This window comes from Myotis davidii, unplaced genomic scaffold (genome assembly GCF_000327345.1).
Source record: "Myotis davidii unplaced genomic scaffold, ASM32734v1 scaffold32, whole genome shotgun sequence".
NCBI lineage: Eukaryota > Metazoa > Chordata > Mammalia > Chiroptera > Vespertilionidae > Myotis > Myotis davidii.
In genome coordinates this window covers 12,180,163-12,205,176 of record NW_006286587.1, presented here as the reverse complement: position 1 = coordinate 12,205,176, position 25,014 = coordinate 12,180,163, and the positions used below count along the sequence as shown (strand labels likewise).

Genomic DNA, 25,014 nt, shown 5'->3' with positions numbered 1-25,014 from the left:
CTCCAAACACAGGTGAATGTGTAGCCCTCTGAAAAGTGATGCCAGTTTTCTGTTGTTTGCTTGTTTTTAAGTTAAAATAGTTTTTTTCTGTGTTTATAAAATGCAGGTCAGAGTGTACTAATTTTCATATCAGAGCTTTTTAGACTTTCCATGGTATCTATAATAATAAAAACATACTAGTAATATGCTAATTAGATGAGATGTCCTTTTGGATGACCTTCCAGATGAAGCCAGGGCTGCAAGGGCTGAGGCAAGCCGCTGCGGCTGCAAGGGCCCAGCCCCTTGAACGAATTTCATGCATGGGCCTCTAGTACAAAATAAAAGTGCAACCCTTTACCGTGTCACGAATGCTGTCCACAGATTGTGCTCTTCTCAGCATATCCCTCCATGTGTCTGGTACCTTAGTCATTGCTCACCCTCACCCACTAGCCATGCCTTTGGGCTCTTCCTTTGCTCAATTCAGAGCCTGGAATGTGTTTTAAGATGCACCCATTTGTCCTATAAGGCTTAGTGTAAACCATCTCTCCTCTGAAAATTCCTTCTAGCTTTTCTCCCCAATGAAAAATGCATCCTTTCCCCACAGTACTTTGCTCCATTTCTGTCATTTTTATTTTGTTCCTTGCAACGGACACTCATCTATCCACAAGTCCCTTCTGAGTGCCTCCCGTGAGGCAGGCAGGCTCTGGCACAGTGGCCTGGTTTCCAACAACACCAAGAAGGTCAGTTTACAGCTAGCCGGAGGAAACAGGCAAAGGCAGGTAGTTTATGAATAGATGCAGAAAGTGAACATGTAATTAACGTAAAATGTATTAGGCAGTATTTGAAGGACAAAGCAGGGAAGAATATTATCCAAAAGCTTGGTTCTTGGCACCAACTCCTGAGGAACCCCTAGTTACTGGCCTCAGGCCTGCTTAAAAATTCTCTCCAAGATTCACAAATGGACTGGATTCTGGGCCCTGAGATGTTTGCAAGGAGGAGAGGCAGGCTGGAGAGCGGACAGCCTGGGAGAGGACGCTTGTGAACAAACCAGATGAGTGCGGGAGGAAAGAGTCCCGCTGAAGGAATGAGAGGATGCTGCAGATGAAGGCCTGGCTGGAGAACACGCTGAAAGCCAAGCGTGGGTAGTGTAGTTTGCCTTTAATAAACCGGCAGAGCTTTCCTTTGGGGAGGTACACTTCGGGGTTTGGGAAAGTGAATTAGAAGTAAGAGGTTTCAGGTCAGGTTTTGTAGACACCTTCGTAGTGCATATACGTGTCACTTTTTTGTAAATTTTGGTTAACATATTCAGAATTTATGATTATGATTTAAATGTATGGGTCCAAATACAAGAGATAATTTTTTTCTATGGACGCATAAGCACTTTGTAACTAACTTCTTTACACTTAAAAATTGTGGTATAAAAATGTACAATTTTAACCATTTTTAAGTATATAGTCTAGAAGTGTTAAGTGCACTCATATTGTCGTGCAACTAATCTCCAGAGCTCTTTTCACCTTGTAAAACTGAAACTCTGTACCTGTAAAAAAAAAAAAAAAAATCCCCTTTCCTTTCTTCACTTGACCCCTGGCCATCACCATTCAACTTTCTGTCTCAGGAATTTGACTACTTTAGGTACTCCATATAGGTGGAATAATACAGTATTTTTTTTAAATATATTTTATTGATTTTTTACAGAGAGGAAGAGAGAGGGATAGAGAGTTAGAAACATCGATGAAAGAGAAACATCGATCAGCTGCCTCTTGCACACCTCCTACTGGGGATGTGCCTGCAACCAAGGTACATGCCCTTGGCCGGAATCGAACCTGGAACCTTTTAGTCTGGAGGCTGCCGCTCTATCCACTGAGCCAAACCGGTTAGGGCTACAGTATTTTTTTTTTTTTTTACTGATTTTTTTCACTTAGCATAATGCCTTCAAAGTTCATTCATGTCATAGCACATATCAAACTTCTTTTCCTTTTTAAGGCTGTGTAATATTCCATTGTATGTATCCATTCATCTGTCAATGGACACTAGGGTTGTGAATAATGCTGCTATGAACACGGGTGTACAAATATTGTTTGAGTCCCTGGTTTCAAATTTTGGGGTATATACACAGAAGTATAATTGTTGGATTATTTAGTAATTCTATTCTTAATTTTTTGAGGAACTGCCATACTGTTTTCCCTAACAGCTATATCGTTTGACATTCCCACCAACAGTGAACACAGGTTCCATTTTTCCACATCCTAACCAATACTAGTAATTCTATTTCTGTGTATTTATCTGAATAAAAAAACAAACAAAAAAACGCACACACAAAAAAACCCCCACTAATTCAGAAAGAAAATATGCACTCCTGTGTTCATTGCAGCATTACCTACAATAGCCAAGATATGGAAACAGCCTAATATATCACATCTTTATCATATCACATCTGTATCTACTTATCTGTTGAAGGGCAGTTAGGTTGTTTACATATCTTGGCTATTTGTGTGTGTGTGTGTGTGTGTGTGTGTGTGTGTGTGTGTGTAGACACACATACATACATAATGGAATACTCAGCCATAATTGCCCAATGTAGTCAATACTTACAAGAGTAGCAAATGTCCCAGAGCCATCAGGGTGACTGTCATGGCCCTGACAGTGATTCCTGACTTCCTCCATGAGATGACACAGGAAAGGCTCATGGACCTGCCCCAGGAATCCTGTCCCAGCCTTGAGCTGGCAGGCGGAGCTCACCACACCTCCCTGTTAGCCCTTCATGTTGATCCCTTCTCTTCCCAGCATGTGGCCTGGCCCCTCAGTACCTATGGGATGACTTCCAAACTCCGACACATTCATCCATGACTTTGGTCTCCAACACTGTGTTCTGTCACTTTTTACCTTGAACTTTATGCTTTGTTTTAAGTGGACAAAACAGATCTTTCACACCTTGCTCCAGGTCAAGCCTTTGTCTAAAACCATCTATTAAAAGCTTAGCTGAGTAAAGGAATTGTATCCTCAGGAAGTGTCTGTGCACCTCCAGTTTGAGCTTTCTTTTTATTCTCTGGAAGGCATTTTGTACATACCTTTACTATCGCCTTTTCCATTCCATTTAACTGGTGCTTATGGTGCTTTCCCAGTAGCCTTCTTGTGGGCAGGAACCATTCCTTCCTCCCCTTGGAGTCTGCAGAAGCCTGCATACAGGGGCGCAGCGAGTGGTGGGTTGTGGCCAGCAGATGTACTCTCAGAACACAGGGTGTGTCCACTCCCAGGTCTGCAGGTGCCTTGTACTTTAGATGGGCACTGTGCACGGCTGGTCCCTATCTTTTTGTTTCTCACTCACACAGATGTACTTTACATGTTTTGTGGCTTTCTTAAATATTGAGGAATTAAAGTTTATCTTTTTGTTTCTCTGTTATCATATACACTCAAGTATGTTTTTGAAACAGACTAAAAGTTTACTGCTTAGTGTACTTGGTTCCTCTTGGAGCAAAGCTTTCTTAAAGAATTATATCTTCTGGCCCTAGCTGGTTTAGCTCAGTGGATAGAGCATCAGCCTGCAGACTGAAGGGTACCAGGTTCGATTCCAGTCAAGGGCACATGCCCGGATTGCGGGCTCAGTCCCCAGTGGGGGGCATGCAGGAGGCAGCCAATCAATGATTCTCTCTCATTATTGATATTTCTATCTCTCCCTCTCCCTTCTCTGAAATCAATTAAAAAATAATAATTATGTCTTCTATACAAAATAATGTATCCAGTAAGATCCAACTCATCTTCAAAGCAGCTGGTGTTTCATCTTTGTTTAGTAGGCAACCTACTAAATCTCCAAAGAGCAGTAGCTAAAATGACAACAAAAAAACACCGTGCTCTGAATTACAGCAAGAGATGGAGTTTCTAAAAGTGAAGTTCTTGCTACCCAAGAACATTTTACAGCCCGCTGGGCACATAAATTTGGGCGCCTCGTTTCTAACATAGTTTTGGAACTTACTGCTGGCCCACATCTCAGGCTCCCTGGAAATTGGGATTTGTATGCACACATGTGTGGTACTTGGTGCCAGAAAATTTTTGGATGAGGCAAAGCAGCCTGGTGGCTTCCTTTGAGAGTTAGCTTCACTTTGGAGAAAAGCCCAGCCAGGGCCTTTGCCAGAAAGTAATCTTGCTGCTGGGGAAACATTCCTCCTCAACCGGCACAGGGTCTCAGAAGAAACCAAGCACTGCTTGGGCCTCGTCTGTCTTGCTCTGACACTGCGAACAGGCAGCTGATTTGGCAGGAAGTGGAAGCTTTCACAGCTTCATGAAAGTGCTCTAAGCAAATTTACTTACAAGCCAAGTTCATTTCAGTCTTGAAATAAAGGAAGGGATTTTCACTTGTGCACTATTTTCCTTTAAAGACGAACCAATGGCGAACTCATTTAAATGAATATATTTGAATAATTAAATTTTGAAGAGGGGAAACACCCAGGTTGCAAATCCAATTGGACCAAAAAATGTCAAAAGTAAAAAAATTAGACCTGTATTTGGTAAGCTGTCCCAGCAGCTTCTTAAGAGTATAGCAGTCTAAGGTAGGGTTTGCTTAGCCAACAGACCTCAGTAGTTGTAGGCCTAACGGAAGATATCGATGTCATCAGTGATCAGAGGATGAAGACAGATGACTGATCAGTATTTTTAACCTAACTTTTTAATTTAATGTGTTTATTATGACAAATTTAGAAATCACATAAAGAAATTATTGTGGAGTTAAACATGTTCTATATTCTAATCCATACCTCTGTCTATTCCACTATCTAGTCATCTTTCGCAGTCTTTCTCTGTATGCATGTGCATATATATAGCGTATATACAAACATTTATATATATAAACATGTGTGTGCGTGTGTGTGTGTGTGTGTATATATATATATATATATACACACTTTTATACATACATATACATATATATACATATACAGGGTATCCGAAAAAATGTATACACACTTTAATAGCGGATTCTATTACATTTTGAAAATGAAATGCATTTTCATTAACACTGCTCTCATAATTATTTAAAGTGTATATTGTATACACACATACATATATACACACATTTATATATATATACACACACACATTTATATACTATATATATATGTGTATATATATATATATTCTTTTACAAAGATGGGTTCAAATTAGACTTGTAAAAGTTTTCCACATTTGGAGATCTTTTCCTTTCATATATATTTTGCCACATCATTTTAATATCCAAGTGATAGTCCATTGTATGGACATTCCATACCTATTTAACTTATCTTCTATCGTTAGGCATTGTGTGGGATGAACATATTTGTAGCTATATCTTTGTGTTTATCCATGATTACTTCCTCAGGGGAGAAAAAAAATTAGAAATGGAAGTACTAGGTCAGAGGGTGTATATGGTTTTAAGGCTGTCTTGATTCATTTTTACAAATTGTTCTATAGAATGGTTGTTCATATCACTACCATTTCCCACTGACACTGTTTGAGACTTTCCATCTGCTTGCAAACTGGAAAGGAATCCTCTTGAAGTGTCAACTGTGTCAATAGAAGTACTCCCTTCTGGAAGCAGCTCTGAGCTGTATTCACAGGAACTAGAGCAGTGGTTCTCAACCTTCTGGCCCTTTAAATACAGTTCCTCATGTTGTGACCCAACTGTAAAATTATTTTCGTTTTGCTACTTCATAACTGTAATGTTGCTACTGTTATGAATCGTAATGTAAATATCTGATATGCAGGATGGTCTTAGGTGCCCCTGTGAAAGGGTCATTCAACCGCCGAAGGGGTCGCGACCCACAGGTTGAGAACCGCTGAACTAGAGACTAGGGTGTCTCTTTGGCCCCTTGAGTGTGGCTCTTCCACAAAATACTGGCTCTTCCACAAAATACTGACTTCTGTGCATGGGCCACAAAGTTTCAATTGCACTGTATGTGCATGCCCACACGTGGTATTTTGTGGAAGAGCCACACTCAAGGGGCCAAAGAGCCACATGTGGCTCATGAGCCACGGCTTGCCGACCACTGGACTAGGGCATCCTGCTAACAGCAGCTGGATCCTCTAAGTGTGTCCTGGGCATTCTGATGAGCACCAAGGATTCATCAACTTGTCCTGTGCTGAGCTACATGCCATGGGGATGCTGCATGCAGTTAGTTCCAGCCTTTCCGATCCTTTCAGACTAAGAGTAGGAATGGAATTTTGGAATATAAAGCTGGAAGGAACTAGGTTCCCAATCACCAGCTGTCGATTATATGAAAAAACAACAACAATGACAAAAAACCCCACAAAAAACATCTTTCATTTTCCTTCCTACCTCTTCCCTATTTCTTCCTTATGCTCTCCCTTCCCATTCTTTCCCCCCTTCCTATCTCCCTCCCTCTCTTCAACTGAAAGGATAAATAAGTCACATTAGGGAGAAAGTAAGATAACAACAAGCAGGGTGACCTCCTTTGCTGTACTGAGTCTTAGCTTCCCTAGAGATGACTTTAAGCTTCTAGGAAACTGGCACAGAATCTGATTTGTTGTTCACTCTGTGCCCAGCGTCATACCTGGAACTTAATAGACATAAAATCAATGTGAACAAAGTGATTGCAGTTTCCCTCCTTGATCCATACCAATGTGGGGGGGTTAGAAGCAGAGTCTGGCCATAGCTGGAGATGCGCTTGGTGAGATTTTGCACTCTCACGTGGGGGCATGCATGTCCTGGAGGAACGGTCACATTGCCTGTAAATGCAGGCCCCTGCCAGGTCTGCTTTCTCGCTGCTTTTCTTTCATTTTTGCTACTTTAAACATTGTTTTATTCTTATTGTTTTTTTCTTGCTGACCTTGAGCATGAAAGTTTTATATAATTGGCAATATTTATGTTGCTGGTGATTTGGTAATTAACCCGTGTTTTAGTTGATGGATATTTACTGTGTTTATCTCTGCTGGTTTATTTGATTGGGCCTTAACCATTTTCAAAACTTTGCTTTGCTGTAAGGCCGATTTCTTCTCCAGCTTTTGGTCTCAGTTGTCTTGCCTTTTTGTATGGACCTTTTCCGAACTTTACAGTTGCTGTGAAGTGCCTTAAGGAGCTTGTTAACAAACACAGTCATGGGGGACTTGTGATGAAAGCAACTGGAAGAAGTGGGTTCTTTCCTTCCATTAACAGAGACTAGTGTTAATTACTGACTTTGCTCTTTTCTTTTGTCCTTGAATATTATTTCACTGGGAGCCACTTTCAATGTTCCACTCCCAGTGTTTTCTGTTTTTAAAGTAGTCAGAAACCTGAGCTGTAGAACTCAAAGAATAATTTGTCTTTATTTAGTCCCGTTAGGTCTGCGATGTGCCTCACTCATTTTATAATTGTTCAATCTCAAGCTGAATTGTAAAGATCAATTAGGAAATTAGGCTTTTCCTAGTACAATGATGAAAGGTAGTTATGGACCAAGGTAGTTATAGTTAGTAGCTTTCTTTTACAGTAACATTATGTTAACTTGATTACATGTCACCAGCTCTATGTACTTAACTCATTTGATTGCAGATTCAATGAAGGGTTTCAGATGTGCCTGTCCATGCTCGCTCCCAGGTCTTTGTACATGGGTTTCCTCCCCCTGTAACACTCAGCATGTGTTTGCCCACACTTCACATGGCTGAATCCTCAGTTTAAGTCTTACATCCTCATAGAGGTCTTACCAACCCCATCCAAATTTCATAGCCCTGGCCATTCATTCAGTATGTCCTCTATTTTTCCTTGGTAGCACTTTAAATAGTTGGTAATTTTGTCTGTTGGTGCAACTATTTGTTGACTCTAGGTCTGTGTATTTTGAGAGAGAGAGAGAGAGAGAATTGTTAGGCCCTGACTGTTGGCAGTGAGAATGGCATCAGATGTTAGACTGGTGGGGTCAGACCAGACCTGCATTCAGCAGCCTCGGTACTGAGTTCTGGCTAAGAAACAGTTCAAAGCAAAGATTCAAACTATAATAGAAAGTTTATTTAGAAAGTCATGGCGGTAGAAGAAGTGAGCAGTAGAAGAAATGGGCTCAGGAAACAAATTACAGAGGCACAAGAAAGGCACTTGGAGCTTAGGAGAATGAGAGAGACAGGAAAATGTGCCTTGTGGAGAAGAAGAGGGGGAAGAGAGGGGAAAGCATGGTGTGCTCCTGGGTCCTCCCTCCTTACCTGAGTTGGGCATGGAGTACAAATATTAATCAAAGTCACACAAAGGAAGTGCTATAGTCTTAAAAAAAATGAAAATCATTTTTACTGGTGATGCTACCTAGAAATGAATCAATGGAATATGCCTCCTGCACTGGGGCCAATAATGGAACTTGCAACCAGGTACATGCCCTTGACCAGGAATCCAACCTGCAACCCTTTGGTGAGCAGGCCAATGCTCTAACCACTGGACCACCGGCCAGGGCATCCTTCTAAGGGTTTTTTTGTTTGTTTTTTTTTTAATATATTTTATTGATTTTGTACAGAGAGGAAAGGAGAGAGATTGAGAGTTAGAAACATCGATGAGAGAGAAACATCGATCAGCTGCCTCCAGCACATCTCCCACTGGGGATGTGCCCGCAATCCAGGTACATGCCCCCGACCGGAATCGAACCTGGGACCTTTCAGTCCACAGGCTGACGCTCTATCCACTGAGCCAAACCAGTTTCAGCCCTCCTAAGGGTTTTTAAGGGTAGAGATTTTAGGGGAAGTCCCAGGAGAGCATCTCAATAGAGCATTCATCAGCTTCCCCGTGTGTCCCTTTAGGGCAGGGGTGGGCAAACTTTTTGACTACAGGGCCACAATGGGTTCTTAAACTGGACCGGAGGGCCGGAACAAAAGCATGGATGGAGTGTTTGTGTGAACTAATATAAATTCAAAGTAAACATCATTACATAAAAGGGTACGGTCTTTTTTTTCAATAGTTTTATTCATTTCAAACGGGCCGGATCCGGCCTGCAGGCCGTAGTTTGCCCACGGCTGCTTTAGTCTCTCCACTGATTGGCTGGTGCCAGTTGATGGGGGCAGGCCGTAGTTTGCCCACGGCTGCTTTAGGGTCATGATCTCCACTGATTGGCTGGTGCCAGTTGATGGGATCATTAATTAGTGCAGCTGGTCCTGAGGTCAGCTGTGGAGTCCCTTGTCTGGTTTTGCTGTTTTTCTGGACCTGGAGCTGAAAAACAACTGAGACCTAGATGCATTTATTTGTTTCAGGTCAGAACCTTATTATCCTGAGGACTTAATGCTTAAGGCCTATTTTCTGGCCCCCTTGTTCATTCACCCTCTAATGGAGGTGAGATCTTTGTTTTTCCAATTTTGCCTGTTGCTAGGCACTCCCGTGACCTTCTGTACCGGCCCATGGTACTTGCTCTGCTCATGTCTGCCTAACTGCCTACCACATGATGAGGTACTTCCATCCTCTCCACCCCCGCCTTTTCTTTTTATCATAGACCATAATTCTAACCTGGATTAGCTATGTCCCACATCAGTGACATCAGATGTTTTGTCACCATCCACAACCCCCATATCTAATGATCTCCTAAAGGTTAATTATCATCATTGTTGGGAATAAATGGAAATGAACCAGAGATTCATAGAAGCAAAAAGGAAGTGAAATGGTAGCTGTAATCACAATAGATTTAAAAAAATGTGAAACAGGTAGTTTTTCTCATTATAAATTTAAATGCTTATTACCAAAAAATAACATTCAGGAATGAATAAAGTAATCACAAGCATTCATAGTCCTTCCACCAAGAAATAATGATTGGTTTATATTTGTAACATCTACTTACATTTTATAGTATTTATAGTTAATTGTACATCATATATTATAATTATTCATTATAAAGAGTATTTAAAAAGTAAAATTGAGATCACACTAGTTATACTGTTCTGTATTCTGCTTTTTTTTTAATTTTTAAAAAATGTTTCTTTTTTTTAATTCTCACCCAAGGATACTCTTCCATTGATTTTTAGAGAGAGTGGAAGAAAGGGGGAAAGAAAAAGAGAAATATCCATGTGAGAGAAGCACATGGATTGGTTGCCTCCTACATCAAGCCCCATCCAGGGCCCAAGCTGGGAGGAGCCCTTGACTGGAATCCAACCCGGGACCCTTCAGTCCACGGGCTGATGCTCCATCCACTGAACCAAACTGACTAGGGCTCTGCTGTTTCTTTTAATATTTTATTGTGAACTTCGCCCCAGGCCATTGAACACATCTTTCTGTGTTTATGTCATAATGTAAAGTTTCCTTATCATTCATTGCTTTGGGAGATTTTTTCCCTATTTCCCCCACATAAATTGTTGATTGCATTGCAACTAATCCATTTATGTAAATATTTTCCACTTGGTTAGTTTTTCACCTATATCCATACTTCCCTGAATTGTTCACTTGATGGGAGCTGCGGCTTACATTTCCAGCAACAAGGGGAGAAGAGAGAGAAGCCAGAGAGAGAAAAAAAAGGGAAAGGAAGGTTGGAAGACCAAGTACAGAAGAGGCATGACAGTGGAGAGCTGGGGGTGGGCAGATGGCCCATGGAGGCACAAAAGGCACTCGCATTCCTCCGCCAGGCTTAGTCCCATACCTGGCACACATTTCAAGCATTGCTATTTGGGCATGTCAGCATTTTGTCTCTCAGCATGCAACATCAAAGAAGTGCAAACGTGTGAAGCAGATTCTTAAAGCTTCAAGGAGGTATTGTCAAGGCAGAGGAGCTATCGGGCATTTTAAGTCTTTTTTGCATCTTCAAACTTCCCTTTTCTGGTCTCTGTGTTCTCTCTGCCCATAAACATGCAGAGCTTTTCTTTTATTAAACTAACCTCTTCTTGGGCTTCGCAGTCTAGATCCCACCACACTGTTCTGTCAGAATCACCTACCATGTACATTTCCAACAGTATGAGATTGCTTATATAAATCATGGGGCATCCATATTATAAACTACATGATATTAAACTGTGTTGTAGAATAACAATTAATGATTTGGGGATTTTTTCAAGATATATGTGAAGAGAAAAAGGTTACAAAAAAAGACTCTGTCCTAGTCTCTCATCCATGTGTGTATGTGTATGGCTATGAAGACTACATGCTGTAAGAGCATTCATGGTGAGGGGCTTACCTCTTTTTTCTGCACTTACTACTCTTAATTACTTTCAACTTGAGAGGGTGGGAAGCACGAAATGTTGTTATTTCTTAAGGCAAAGAGAGGCCCGCATTGGTTGACACCATCTCCTCATCCAGGTATTCTTTGACGGTGTAACAGGAATCTGGCTCTGAGCCTCATGTCACTGACTTCAGATCACTATCCATAGCAGTCATTGGTTGAACACCTACTATGTGCCTTGCCCTCAGCCCTCAGGATATACAGTCAAGTAAGGCAGGTCTCTGTCCTTAAGGAGACCTGGTGGACAGGGCTCTATCTGCATTCTGTGACATATAGGATCCCAGGTGGTCTTGGCCCTGGCTCCCTCTTGGGTCAAAATTGTTCTCATACCATCACTCTCCACTGGTTCCACCTGCTCTTGCCATGTTGGTCTTGTTGTGTTCCCAGTGTGCCATACACATTGTCTCCCAGTCATTGGCCTGGCTTCTCCCCGACATTGGCGCCAAATACATATATCCCTTGCTCTCTGCACTCTCTCGCCTGGGTTCATTATTTTCCACAGCACTTACCACAAAACACACTGTTCCCCTAACTAGAATGAGAGATTTATGACACCAGTGTCTAGGACAGTGCCTGGCACATTGGTTGTCTGTTGAACAAAATAATTAATGGATGTGGGCACCACTCACTGGTTCCCGTGCCTTTTGTAGAAAACTAGAGGAAGGAAAGGTATCCCAGGAAGCTTAGTTACCCTTTGACATTCTGCCCAGTCTAACTTCTATTTCTTATTACTTCCCTTTATTTATTCAAAGCAATATCCCAACAAGGCTCTCTACTGCTTCCTTTGCTTGTATAATCTGTCTTTCTTCTCCTATTTTTTTCTACTAAATCCCCCACTTTCCACACTATGCCTATTATTATTCTGTTTATCTGATAAGGCCCATCTCAGTCATTAGCTTTTCTGGGAGGCCTCCCTGCAGCTTTTGCTCCCTGCAGCCATGAATGCTGTCTCTCCACCCCATATCCTGTTGAAAATGCATTGCTGAATGAGTGTCAGTAAAATCGCTGTCTCTCCACCCCATATCCTGTTGAAAATGCTCGCATGGCTGAATGAGTGTCAGTAAAATTGCCTGTGCTGCACTGTTCTGGTTTGTCCAGCAGGGAGAGGTACAGCTTGGAATGATGAATTATCTTTAACTTTTAGGATGCCCTTTCTGGGATAAAAGTTCCCATGGTGTGGTTGAGGAAGAGGTAAGGTGGGAGGTAAGAGTCAAGGTTAGGATGGAAGAGGAGTAGGGGAATGTGGGCTTTACTCTTGGCTCTTCTAAAGAGGAGGTCCTCCTGGACCGTGAACCTCTCTCTCAAACTCTTGGGCCTCTGTCTCCTGTCCTGTAAAGTTAAGGGGGGCCAGAAGCAAGGTGTAAGGCTGTGTGCTGCGTTCAGTGCGTGCTCTTCTGAGTTTTCATATAGTTATTAAGCACCTGTGATGCTTAATCAGGGCTGTCCTGCGTTTAACATGTGGTCCTGGCCATCTTTATTAGAGCAAGTCATACCACTGTTAGGAAAAATAAGCTGAAGAGAAAGTCACTTAAAATGCTCAAATTTTACTATTTTTTAAAGAACTTCTTTTTTTTTTTGAGCACTTTCATTTGTAATCCAAAAGGCTTAAGACTGGCTCCTGGAAAGTCTTTAAAGAGTCCTTTCTAGACCAGGGATTTGGAAGTTTATGAGAAAGCCAACCCCAGAGTACTATGGGTAGTTATGTTATAAACTGATTTTTACCTAAGTGGGGTTTAACTTTACAACCTCTAGTTAATTTGCATTATGAGACCTTTTTGAGCACTTTCATTTGTAATCCAAAAGGCTTAAGACTGGCTCCTGGAAAGTCTTTAAAGAGTCCTTTCTAGACCAGGGATTTGGAAGTTTATGAGAAAGCCAACCCCAGAGTACTATGGGTAGTTATGTTATAAACTGATTTTTACCTAAGTGGAGCTTAATTTTACAACCTCTAGTTAATTTGCATTGTGAGACATTTTGATATACACACCTTGATTTCAGTTGTATGTAAGTCACTTCACCGTAGGATAACCTGATATGTAACACCATGCTTTGGGGGAGGGGATAAAAGGAGGCAGGGAGTGAGGGGAATAGCATTTCCAACCCTCTCCACAAAGCAGCTAGCTATGCTTAGCTTTCTAGTGAAAGTTTTCATGAGAGAGGATGAACATGGCAAGACAGCAAGGCCTTTCCCTGAAGAGTTGGAGCCTGGATGAATGGCCAGTTCTTTCATGTTTCCCTGTGCCTACCTTGGGATGGTAACTGGTTTCTTCTCAATCTTTAAAGAACATTTATGATGTCAAGGTTCTCAAGGTCAGGACCTGAGCAAACTCTAGCATTCAAATCAAACTTTCTCTTTAGTCTTTAAGATTTCCCTTGGGATTTGCTCATTCATAAGGACACTTGAGACTGACTGGAAGTTTCTCAGGGTGGTAGGGTGGTGAGAAGGTCAGTCATTCTGGTCTAAACTATTATAGAATCCACTGTGGTCAAAACTGAATCCCTGAGGAAGGATGAGGGAGAGGTGAACCATCTTATCCTGCGATCCAGCCTTTTCTTGCTTCTTTCCATCTATTCCCTGATCAGGATCTGAACTGGAACCTCACCCAACATTCCAGGAAAGAGGCTGGAGTTCTTTAAAAATGACCTATACTTGATCAGACCAGTTCAGTGCATAATGAAATGTGGGGCCTCTTGTTCACATATTAAAAATTTCAAGGTGACAACAGTAGAGCTTCAAGTGAATATAGGGCCCAGTGCAACCTCATGGATTGTACACGCATGAAGGCGTTCCTATATTTTATTATAACCTGAATCTGGTAGGAAAAATCCAGGCCTACCCACTGACTGGAATTCTGTCCTTACCTGTTCACATTCCTACTGAAGGTATCCAGGTGAGGGACCGCCTGACCTTCAGCTCACCTCCATTGCAGGATAAGAGCTCCTTTTCAGGCACAGTGTGGCCTGGAGCTCAGCTTCCATTCCATGCTGTAGCTGCCAGTGAAAGTGTTGGCTGGATTTAAGGAGCCACTTTCCTCCTTTTAGATTAGAAAGTAAAATGACTTCAGAGGTATAAAAGTAATTACCAATGGGTTTTGTTTTCTTTTGTTTTACTCTTATTTTTAAGTAAATGGGAGTCATTATTTATCAAAGACATATTGCTTTCAGTAGTAGAAAGCAATCAATCCTTTTTCCTATTTAGAAACAGGTCATGAAAATGAAGTCATGCCACTTCATTAAGAATTAAAATTGGAATCTCTCTCTGATTTCTTTTTAAATATTTTTAAAAAATTTCAATTGCAGTTGACATACAATTTTATATTACTTTCAAGGGTACAACATAGTTCTGATTTCTTGACTCAGAATTTTATATTTCAATAGATGGTATTCTTTAGGAGGAATCAGAGCTGTGGCTCATCCAACTAAGTGTGACAGCCACCTCTAATTCAATACTTTTCCCTTCCCCACCCCAATCACGTGATCTAAAGGGAAATCTCCCAGAGACTCCTGGGTCTTCCCTGCTGCTATGAGGCCACCCTTCCTCTGACCCATAGTGCACTCCTGATCCATTCACTTCTAGCATCTGCCTCTCCCACTCTTTGCCTCTCCTTACAGTTGTCATCTATTTGTCTTCTAGGAATTTCCTTCTAAGCTTCCCCATCTTTCTAAATCTTGACAGTATATCTCTCTTTTTTAAAATTTATCATTATTGTTGAAAGTATTACAGATCTCTCCCCTCCTCCCGCCTCCATTAACCCCCGCCATCCTACTCCCTCCCCTCTCCAGGCCTTCACTGTACTATGACTGCATGTGGATAACTCATCCTGAGAATTTTTTTGATTTCTTACCTTTATCCTTAGCCTTGCTTTGTCCCCACTTACTTACCTGTTTAAGTCCTCATCCCCAGCACTTTAGCCATCCTTATCCTAAATGCTCAATGGCCCTTTGCTTCTCCCACTTGGCAGAGTCCCATCTGGAACCATCAATCTGTTTTTGTCCTGAAACTGGTCCATTCACTTGTTATAAATAATCTCCATGTTTATCTCAATTTGGATGATCTTCTGGAATCATTAGATACAACATGTGTTAACTTGATATTACCTTCATGAAGATAGGATAGAGAAGAGATTACAATTATGGGCTCTAGAATCAAGACTGATTCTGCCATTTACTAGCAATATGGACATTGCTCATAGGTAAAATGGGGTAATGATGGCACCTGTATTACACAAGGCCATTTTGACAGTTAAATGCAAATTACCTAGAAGCAGATATAGACCAAGTCTTCAGTGGATATTAAATACTACCCTCACCACTATGAGTGCTAGCACTAGTACAGCTACCACTGCTTCTTGCTCCCCACCCCCCAGCTGGTTTTACCCCCAGTTATCCTCCCTATCTCAGTGGATCCTAACAATGAGAGGCTATTGTTATGGACCCAATATGTGCAGATGCTCTACAGGTATTTTTCATGTATTATCTCATTTGATCCTGGCTACAATCCTTGGAGGTAAGACTTGTTATTTTCTTTAACTTCTGTGAAAATTAAGTATTCAGAGTTAATTTTAATTCATTTAATAGTCTCGAAACCGCTAGAATTTGTAACCTGGCCAGAGACCTGAAACTCATCTTTGACTCTTTCTTTCTCATCACAAACCCCCAAAATGCAATCAGTTATCAAGTTCTATCAATTCAACCTACTGAATATCAGAGAATGTCCTCATTTCTTTATCCTAGTTATCCTAGGTCCTGCCTCCATCATCTCTTATTTATATGACTACAAAAGCTCCCTATTTGTTTCTTCATTTCTCATATTGTTCCTATCCTTCCTGTTCTCTACAGAACACAAAGTCTATCTGTTTTTCAACAACCCTATTCCAAGACACTTTTCTACCATCATCACAGGGTCAAGTTCAAAGTCCTAAATATAACATCAAGGCACTTCACTGTCTTGCTTCTGTTGTTCTATTGAGCTTTATGTCTTGCCATTTCTCCCACAGCAAGCCAAGAAGATTTGGTTATATTGCGATTCTCTTGAGTTTCTGTACATTGCCCGAAGAAAAATGGTGTAGTTTAGATATAGGTTTCCTCAGGTAGCTTGCCTTGATTCTACAAACTTACCAATTCTGAGATTAGTACCCTTCTCTGTTATATCACTGTGTTCCTCCTCATTCCTTACTTGTGACACATGTGTTCATTTGACTATTACAGACTGGGAGCCCTTTGGGTGCAGTGACAACATTTCCCTTACAGACTGCTGAATCCCCTGTGCCTAGCACAGTGCCTGACATTGTGCTCATTAAAAATAACAGATGCTCAGGGTGGCATTTTCAAGAATTGAAGATATTAAAACTCGCATTTTATGACCTGAGACCATGCAGCTCATTAGCAACGGTTGTAGTAGTTGGCTTTAGTACCAAACGTGGATCCAAGTGCTCCCTGTGCTATTTACCTGCTCTGAACCTCACTTTCCTGTTCTATAAAATACTGCCAATCTGCTGGCGTTGGGGGGACAAAGAGGGGTATTGCATACTGAGTGTCCAGCCCATCGCCTGCCCATTGTAAACATCTCAGGGGATAGGTTTTCCTTCGAACGTGGGGCACCCAACTTTCAGAGTAGCACTTGGCTTATGACCATGCACTTGTGACATTGTCAGAGCAGTGTCTATGGACAGTCACACTGAGCTATTCACAGAAAATAAAAATAGAAAATAAATTTCCCCAATTCCGTTGGGGAAATTCTCTGATTTTGAAAATTTTTTATCCAGAGATTCTTTTTGATTTCATAAGTATCTCTAGAAAGACTAAACTATCCCAAAGTCTAAAAATAACAACTAGGAAACATCCCCAAGGTTCATTTATTGTTATAGGAAAGAGAGTGGTCATATATTAACTTGAATGAAGTTAATACCCACTTAGTGTAATGATTTAAGTGTTACGCTTGGAAACTGGCAAAAATCATATATGTATGATTAATTTCTCATGGATGACAATGCCCGTAATCTACAGACTATTTTTATTTGGTCGGGGGATAAATATCCTAAATGACAAGTTTCAGTGAAGGACTTAATACTTTTATTGTACATCGCAAATTTAAACATTGCTTATAAAATTAATTAGTTGAGGATATTTTGGAACCAGGCTGTCTTCTGTTCAAGTCCTGGCTCCAGCATATCTTATCTTTAGGACCTTGGACAAGTCCATTCACATATCCAAGATTTGGTTCCTGATCCTATTTGCTATTTTAAGGATTTACAAGGGAGACAGGGTAAACTCACTTGTGAAACATTCAGGACAAGGTCCATCAGACATCTTGTTCTCAATATTGGAGCACATTAAATCGATACCAGAGCTATTTGAAATATTTGTTAGCTCATTGTAAAGATAACTGGTCAACTTTCACTTGCACATTATCCCAGGAAAGTAATCCATGGTGAATTTTTCCATAGTTCAACTTTTTAGAATATCTGCCAACTACCAAAACAGGAAAATATGTGAATTACAGTTCATGCTATTTAATAGAAATAATGAAATCTTGCACTAATCAAATCTAGTACTTGAGAAAAAGTCAACTTTTGTTATCAATATTTTAGTGATTTTTTCCCCCAAAATTCCCAATGGCTTATGCCCCCTTTATTTGGCTACCACTGTGGGGAACCTGTTCATGATCTATCTAGCCGCATGTAACTCCTAGTTAAAGAGGATCTTGACAAACTTCTTGCAGTATAACTATCTGTACAGTAGGAAATATGAATTTGACTACTGCTTACAATTATTACTTACACTCAGTTATTATTAGTGCTCTAATTATCATGGGAAGTGTACAAACTATTACAGAGCTAATGTTTGCTTCAAAAATTATTGGCAAACACGATATTTATTAAAAAGATGTTTAAATTTGTTCGTGGCTATTGGCTTTTGTACCTCACTGCTTTTCTCCTGATATTTTCCTCAGTTGTTTTCGTAATTGATGTCTGTTCTCTCTCTTTCTCCACCTCCCTGGCAGTCTTTTCCCTTTAAAAGGACCCATCTGTCTAAGGTAGAGATTCTCCATTTTTATATACTTATCAGTGACTAAGCTGCATGGAATAGACATGCTTATCATTTAGAAGTCCTTAACTCTGCTTTTTCAGTACTGTGGAGTTTGTTTATTTTTAAGTAAGATACTTTTTTTTTTTAGTCTGTATTCAAGCTCCAAATAAAGTATGTTTAATTTCTAATTATAGTCATAGAATTAAGTTTACTTTTTAAACTTGCTAATCCATAGTCATGAAAAATCATACTGAAATAACTGATGTTCTTTGTAATAGGTAAATGTACAAAGGGTAAGAGAGAGAAAAGCTCTTTTAGAAAAGTGACTACTTTTCATTTGATTTTATTAGACTCGAATTTGAGCGGCAGCAGCGTGAAGAACTTGAAAAATTGGAAAGCAAAAGGTAAGCAACATGGGTTACTGTTTTAACACTACTGTAGTTGTGGATTTGTGTGTTAATGTCCTAGACCAATTTCATCTATGTCTATTTCAGTACCTCACTCCATCTCTGTTATTTACATGTCTAATGACTATAGGCCATTTTCTTTAGCTGGTAAGTTTTATGTCATATTTCAATTTTTTAAATAATTCATCTTCAAATACTTGTGAGAAAGGAGAAATAGAGCCAGTAGGCAAATTGAGTACACTCATTAATTATGCCAAATACATACTTGTTTAAATTTAACTCGAAAATATATCTTCCTTAAAATATCAGGTTAGATTTAAAAAGCTAAAAGAATGATTATTCCCCTTCCTTATGCCTCCCCTTTCTAACCATCTTTCCTCATGCTGGTTGGCCATCTGTATTTCCCTCTAAGCTGCTTCTTCACATTCCTTCTTCACTTTTCTTCTGGTGTGTGTGAATGTGTGGTTAATTTATTGATTTGGAGAGTTCTTTTATATTCTGAATATAATTATTTGATTAATATCTCCTTTTTTTCTCCTGTTTGATTTAACAGCTCAAGAAATGGACTAAGACACTTGAGTAGAAACTAAGGCCATAGAAATATTTACAAAGTGACTATTTATTTTCTAGAATCTGGAGTTTAGATGTTACAGATGAATTCATTTCCAGCATCAGATAAGACAGATCCTTGATGGGTCCGAGGTGGAGGCCATTGTCCATTCTCTTACAGACCTGTGTTGCTGCTTTGTAGTCCATCCCACCCCTGAAACATTGACTTAGCACCCAGTGGGGGTCGTTTGTTCTCCTAGACTAGCGGTTCTCAACCTGTGGGTCGCGACCCCTTTGGCGGTCGAAGGACCCTTCCACAGGGGTCGCCTAAGACCATCCTACATATCAGATATTTACATTACGATTCATAACAGTAGCAACATTACAGTTATGAAGTAGCAACGAAAACAATTTTATGGTTGGGTCACAACACGAGGAACTGTATTTAAAGGGCCAGAAGGTTGAGAACCACTGTCTTAGACACAAAGCATGCGATGGAACCCCTGGAGTCATGCACTTAAGTATTCTAATGAAGATTCTGTTATATTCAGTGTTGTGTATTAGTAAGCTAGTATTTAGGGCCATTTGGTTATTAATGATTTCTCTAAGATAGTGATTAAATGCTAAAGAGCATGTAGTTATTTGAGCAGGAACAATGAACTGTCGATTATCTTGACTTTGATATTTGACCCCAATGAATTGAAGAGAGCATAAGCGTTTTTGTTTAATGCCATCTCGTTAACTGAATTTGTTGCATTTTAACCATTGGGCTGAATAAAATTATTCACATTTAAATTTAAATTGGGCAGGCTTCTTTCTCTTTGAGCTCAGGGGGCTTTTAAAATTATATTATGCATAACACATTATGCTTATAGACTCTACAAAGACATGATATCAGAGGCTACTTTAAGAGATTAGGCAAATGATATGTTGGACAGTTAGAGAGTTAAAAAAAAAAAAAAAGCACAGCCTGCTATTGGAAATGAAAAGCAAAGCAGTTCTCCCTCATTTTTATCGTATCGAGGGGGGGGGCTTGGCTTTAGTATATCGTATATTCATTTTCAGAGCATTTCAGTTCGGGGAGAGAGAGCAACATTTGAATACGGTGTTCAAATGATGACCAGTCAACGTTGTGCATTTCAGGAAACTCATCGAGGAAATGGAGGAGAAGCAGAAATCCGACAAGGCGGCGCTGGAGCGCATGCAGCAGGAGGTGGAGAGCCAGCGCAAGGAGACGGAGATCGTCCAGCGCCAGATCCGCAAGCAGGAGGAGAGCCTCAAGCGCCGCAGCTTCCACATCGAGAGCCGGCTCAAGGACCTGCTGGCAGAGAAGGAGCGGTTTGAAGAGGAAAGGCTGCGGGAGCAGCAGGAAATGGAGCTGCAGAAGCAGCAGCAGGAAGAAGAGCGCTTCCTCCGGGTCAAAGAGGAGCTCCAGCGGCTGCAGGAACTCAACCACAGCGAGAAGGCCGAGAAGACGCAGATATTTGAAGAACTGGACCGGCTCAGAAGGGAAAAGGAGGAGCAGTGTGCCAAGCTGGAACTGGAAAAGAAGAGGCTGGAGGAGCAGGAAAAGGAGCAGGTCATGCTCGTGGCCCATCTGGAGGAGCAGCTACGCGAGAAGCAGGAGATGATCCGGCTCCTGCGGCGCGGAGAGGTGCAGCGCGTGGAGGAGGAGCGCAGAGACCTGGAGGGCATCCGGGCGTCGCTGCTGCGGGTGAAGGAAGCCCGCGCCGAGGGCGATGAGGACGGCGAGGAGCTGGAGAGGGCTCAGCTGCATTTCTTAGAGTTCAAGAGAAGGCAGCTGGTCAAGCTAGCCAACTTGGAGAAGGACCTGGTGCAGCAGAAGGACCTTCTGAAAAAAGAAGTTGAAGAAGAACAGGAAACCCTAGAACGGTTAAAATCGGAAAATGAGGAGGACTCTAGGTTGTTGGGAAAAAATGATGATGGTGTCACATATGTCCCCCAGGTGGCTCAAGATGTAGAGAAAATAAAGCCAGCAGAGTGTAGGCTGCAATATAAAGAGCGCCAGCTCCAGTACCTCCTGCAGAATCATCTGCCGACGCTGTTAGAGGAAAAGCAGCGAGCGTTTGAAATCCTCGATAGAGGCCCCCTGGGCTTGGACAACACTCTTTATCAAGTCGAAAAAGAAATGGAAGAAAAAGAGGAGCAGCTTGCCCAGTACCAAGCCAACGCGAGCCAGCTGCAGAAGCTCCAAGCCACCTTTGAATTCACGGCCAACGTTGCCCGGCAGGAAGAAAAAGTGAGGAAAAAGGAAAAGGAGATTCTGGAATCGCGGGAGAAGCAGCAGCGAGAGGCGCTGGAGCGGGCCGTGGCCAGGCTGGAGAGGAGGCACTCGGCCCTGCAGCGGCGCTCCACGCTGGGCCTGGAGATCGAGGAGCAGAGGCAGAAGCTAGCCACCCTGAGCAGCAGCAGCAGCGAGCAGTCAGGGCTGCAGGCCAGCCTGGAAGCCGAGCAGGAGGCCCTGGAGAAGGACCGGGAGAGGTGAGACTGGAGAGGGAGAGCGTGGCATAGCCCCGGGGCCACACCATTGCGCGTTGTCTCCCCCTCACAGTGTGTCTAGCACTGTCTTTTTATAAAGGAATTCATTTAGCTTTGATATTCTCTAGTACGCAGGCAAATGCTTATTTGCCTGAGAAAAATACCTCTAAACATCCTTTACTTCCTCCTTAGGATCCTTGTTCTAGAATCATTGGCCTAAAGTTGAAAACAGCACACAAACCAAAAAAGGCCCTGTTCATTACCCCGCTGACCTATGGAATGTGTACTTTGTAATATGTGATAAATACAGAAGACTGAAAGCTTCTGGCATTGATTCCTTCCTCCTTTTCCTTTCTTCTGGTCTGTCTCTCCCCCCCCCCCCCCCCCCACATCATTGCTGGTTCGGGATCTGTCACCCATTCACCCTTATAGGGAGGGGTAGATGAGATCGGGGGTCTGTGCATTTTCTTAGCTCCAAACCTTTGGTTAGTTGAGATCTTAACTGAAGCCCAGGTTGGAGGGCGTGGAACACTGCTCCCACCTCAGCATTCCTCCCATCCAGAGCCCTCCTGAAGGGGCTGCAACAGAAGCCCAGTCTGCTGCCCTGTAGGAGCCCAGCTTGGCATTGGCAGAGGCCTGGGATCCATGCTAATGACCGGCAAGGCCTCCTCTGAAGTGTTGCTGGAGCCTCCATCCATCATTTTGCCTGGAAAGGTCAGGACAACCTCCTTTCAAATGACCGGCTTCTACTGTGAATTCTATTTACAATTACTCTGGTAATTCCTGCAGGCAAAACGGCAACAAATAACAATCAAAAACCATAATGCTATTACTTCAGAGAAATAGGTTGGAGGTTCAAGAATAGGACTGCAGGTGTATTATATAAACAAACTTGCTGGACCGCGGCAGCCCCAGGAAATTTAAAGTAGTGGAGAGCACGCTCTCAATTTGTATCCTGCAGTGTGCAGTAGGAATGCAGCCTGAGCTTTTAGCTTGCTGTCCCTGGCTTTTTTCAACCGGCTTCACTCCCTGGCCATTTAGTATTAATACTCTATTATAGCGGAAGTGATAATGTCAGCATTGCTCTAGCAGCCACACAGAGGAGGCTTTCAGCTTCCTGTGTTTGGATGGAGTAGACTTGGCTACTCCTAATTCAGGCCAACAAATCTGAGCTCTTTGTTCTGGCTGTGATGCTCCTGAGCTTTTTTTAGTGTTTTCCTTCCTGGGTTTCTCATGGCGAAGCCAGGGCCTGCCATGCAGCCTGACTTGACCACTCGTGAAATCCACAAGTGTGAAATATTAAATTCCTGTGGAACCAGATTGGACAACAGTGTACTGAACTTGGCTTTGCCTGTTGATTGTTTGCGAGCAAAATTTAACCCATTTTCTGTCTTTTTTTTTCTACCCAGTAGTTATATAACCACTCGGGACAAGTGTCAGGTGGAAAGTGGCAGAGCTGCAACTTGAATCTAGGTCTACTTACCTCCAGACTCTTAGCCTCTTGTCCTCCTGTCTGCTGACACAGAGCTGCTGCCAGGCAGGCGGCTCTTCCATGCGCCCCAACCCCTCCTATAAATCCTGCTCAGCCTTCAGGGCCCCCTTTAACCCCTGCTCTGTCTTTTCCACAGTCCTGGTCCTGCAGGCTTTGAACAACTCCACTGGGCGTCGTTCTAATTATAAACATTGGCAGTTACCTATTTATATCCGGCTCATTTTCCTTACGACCTTGGAGACGCTCAATATTGTTCCCTGGTTGCTGGCCCACCCACCTGGCCCCTAACATCACTCTCTTATGCTCGTTCCCTTGCCCTTTGAAAATGTTGTGTGCTCTGCAAGGTGATGCTCAGTAAGTACTTGCTAATCAGTAGACGGATGAAAGGCTGAGTTAAGCAGGGCATTGCCTCCCATGAAACCCATGAGTGCTAACCCTGGTGACCCCACAGTCTAATTTCAGCAATTCACAACGTGGCTTTCATGTTTAGGACAGAGCAGTCAAATTGCTGCTGGTGACATCGGAGAGCTGGCAGTGTTATGGTGTGCCAACATCTGAAGCTAAAATCCATCATTTTTGGAGCTGAATGGATTTGGAGAGACTAGTTTACTCTCTCATTTGATATCTAAAGACATTGAGACCCAGATTTCATTAACTTGCCCCAGTTCACACCCCATGTGGGCCACAGCCCCTAGCTGGGTCTAGTATTTTCTGGGACCAAGTGCACTGGCAGACTTGTTCCTCTCCAGTGGTTCTCAACCTTCCTCATGCCGCGACCCTTTAATACAGTTCCTCATGTTGTGGTGACCCCCAACCATACAATTATTTTTGTTGCTACTTCATAACTGTAATTTTGCTACTGTTATGAATCATAATGTAAATATCTGATATGCTATATGTGTTTTCCGATGGTTGCGACCCACAGGTTGAGAACCACTGCTAGCCCAAGCATGTCAAACTCGTGGCTGACGGGCCACATGCCTCGTTTGTGGCCGGCTGCAAGTTTGACATGCTTGCAATGATGGCCCTGGATTCAAGTGTGCCTGGGTCAGTGGCAGAACAGCCTCACAGACACTTGACCTCATATTAGAGGCATCATGGACAATAAATGTTTGATTCTACAGTTTACAGTTTATATGAGTTTCCTGAGATACTCAGCCTGCTTTCCTAAATCTCTCATCTTTTTGCCATTTCCACACCCTCTGCCTAGGCAAAGTGGATTCCTGGTTTCCACAGCTTGGCTTCTGTGCTCATGTTGCTTTCTGTACCTGGACAACTCTCTGCCACTAACCCCAGAGATTTGAATTCCCACTGGTCTCTGAAGATTCAACTTAAACCTACCTTGACCATGAAGGTTCTTCAAGATTGGTGGTTTTAAAAAACTCTTGAAAGTATAGATATCTTTTCTCAAACAGAAATGTTAAGTGAGATCTCAATACATAGTAAACAACTGTTTTATTGAAGGCAGGGTAGGGGGCTCAGAATCCTGCACATCTACCTCTGAGCATTTGCTTGGAGCACAGTGGGAATCTTTGCCCTTGATGGTAAAATGCTCCAATTTTTGAATGCCTAAAGTACTTGTTCTGAACCCCTTTTGTGGCCCATTATCACCATATACTTTATCTTTTAGGTATGTGGCATGTTTTCTATTAGATGGTAAAGCTGTTTGCACAGACTTTTTGTCTGGATCCCCCATGGTTTCTAGAACAATGTCCCAATCAGTGATGATGCTCAGAAAATACTGTTAATGAATGAATTCATGCATCTTCCATCTCTGTAGGTTGGAACATGAAATCCAGCAGTTGAAGCAGAAGATCTATGAAGTCGATGGTGTTCAGAAAGGGCATTTGGGCACCTTAGAGGGAAAGGCTGCTTCTTCTAGCTTGTCATCCAACGCTGAAAAATCTCACCTGGCTCCCTGGATGGAGGCCAG

General features: G+C 42.0%; 1 protein-coding gene across 1 annotated transcript in view; it reads left to right on the top strand.

The window, feature by feature from the left end:
* Positions 1-25,014, top strand: part of KIF16B (kinesin family member 16B) — a 275,124-nt gene that overhangs the window by 159,405 nt on the left and 90,705 nt on the right. Inside the window, exons 18-21 of the mRNA XM_015560287.1 lie at positions 18,109-18,141; positions 18,485-18,538; positions 20,234-21,592; positions 24,862-25,014. Of these exons, the coding sequence (XP_015415773.1) occupies positions 18,109-18,141; positions 18,485-18,538; positions 20,234-21,592; positions 24,862-25,014 (1,599 nt within the window). The remainder of the gene's footprint in view (positions 1-18,108; positions 18,142-18,484; positions 18,539-20,233; positions 21,593-24,861) is intronic.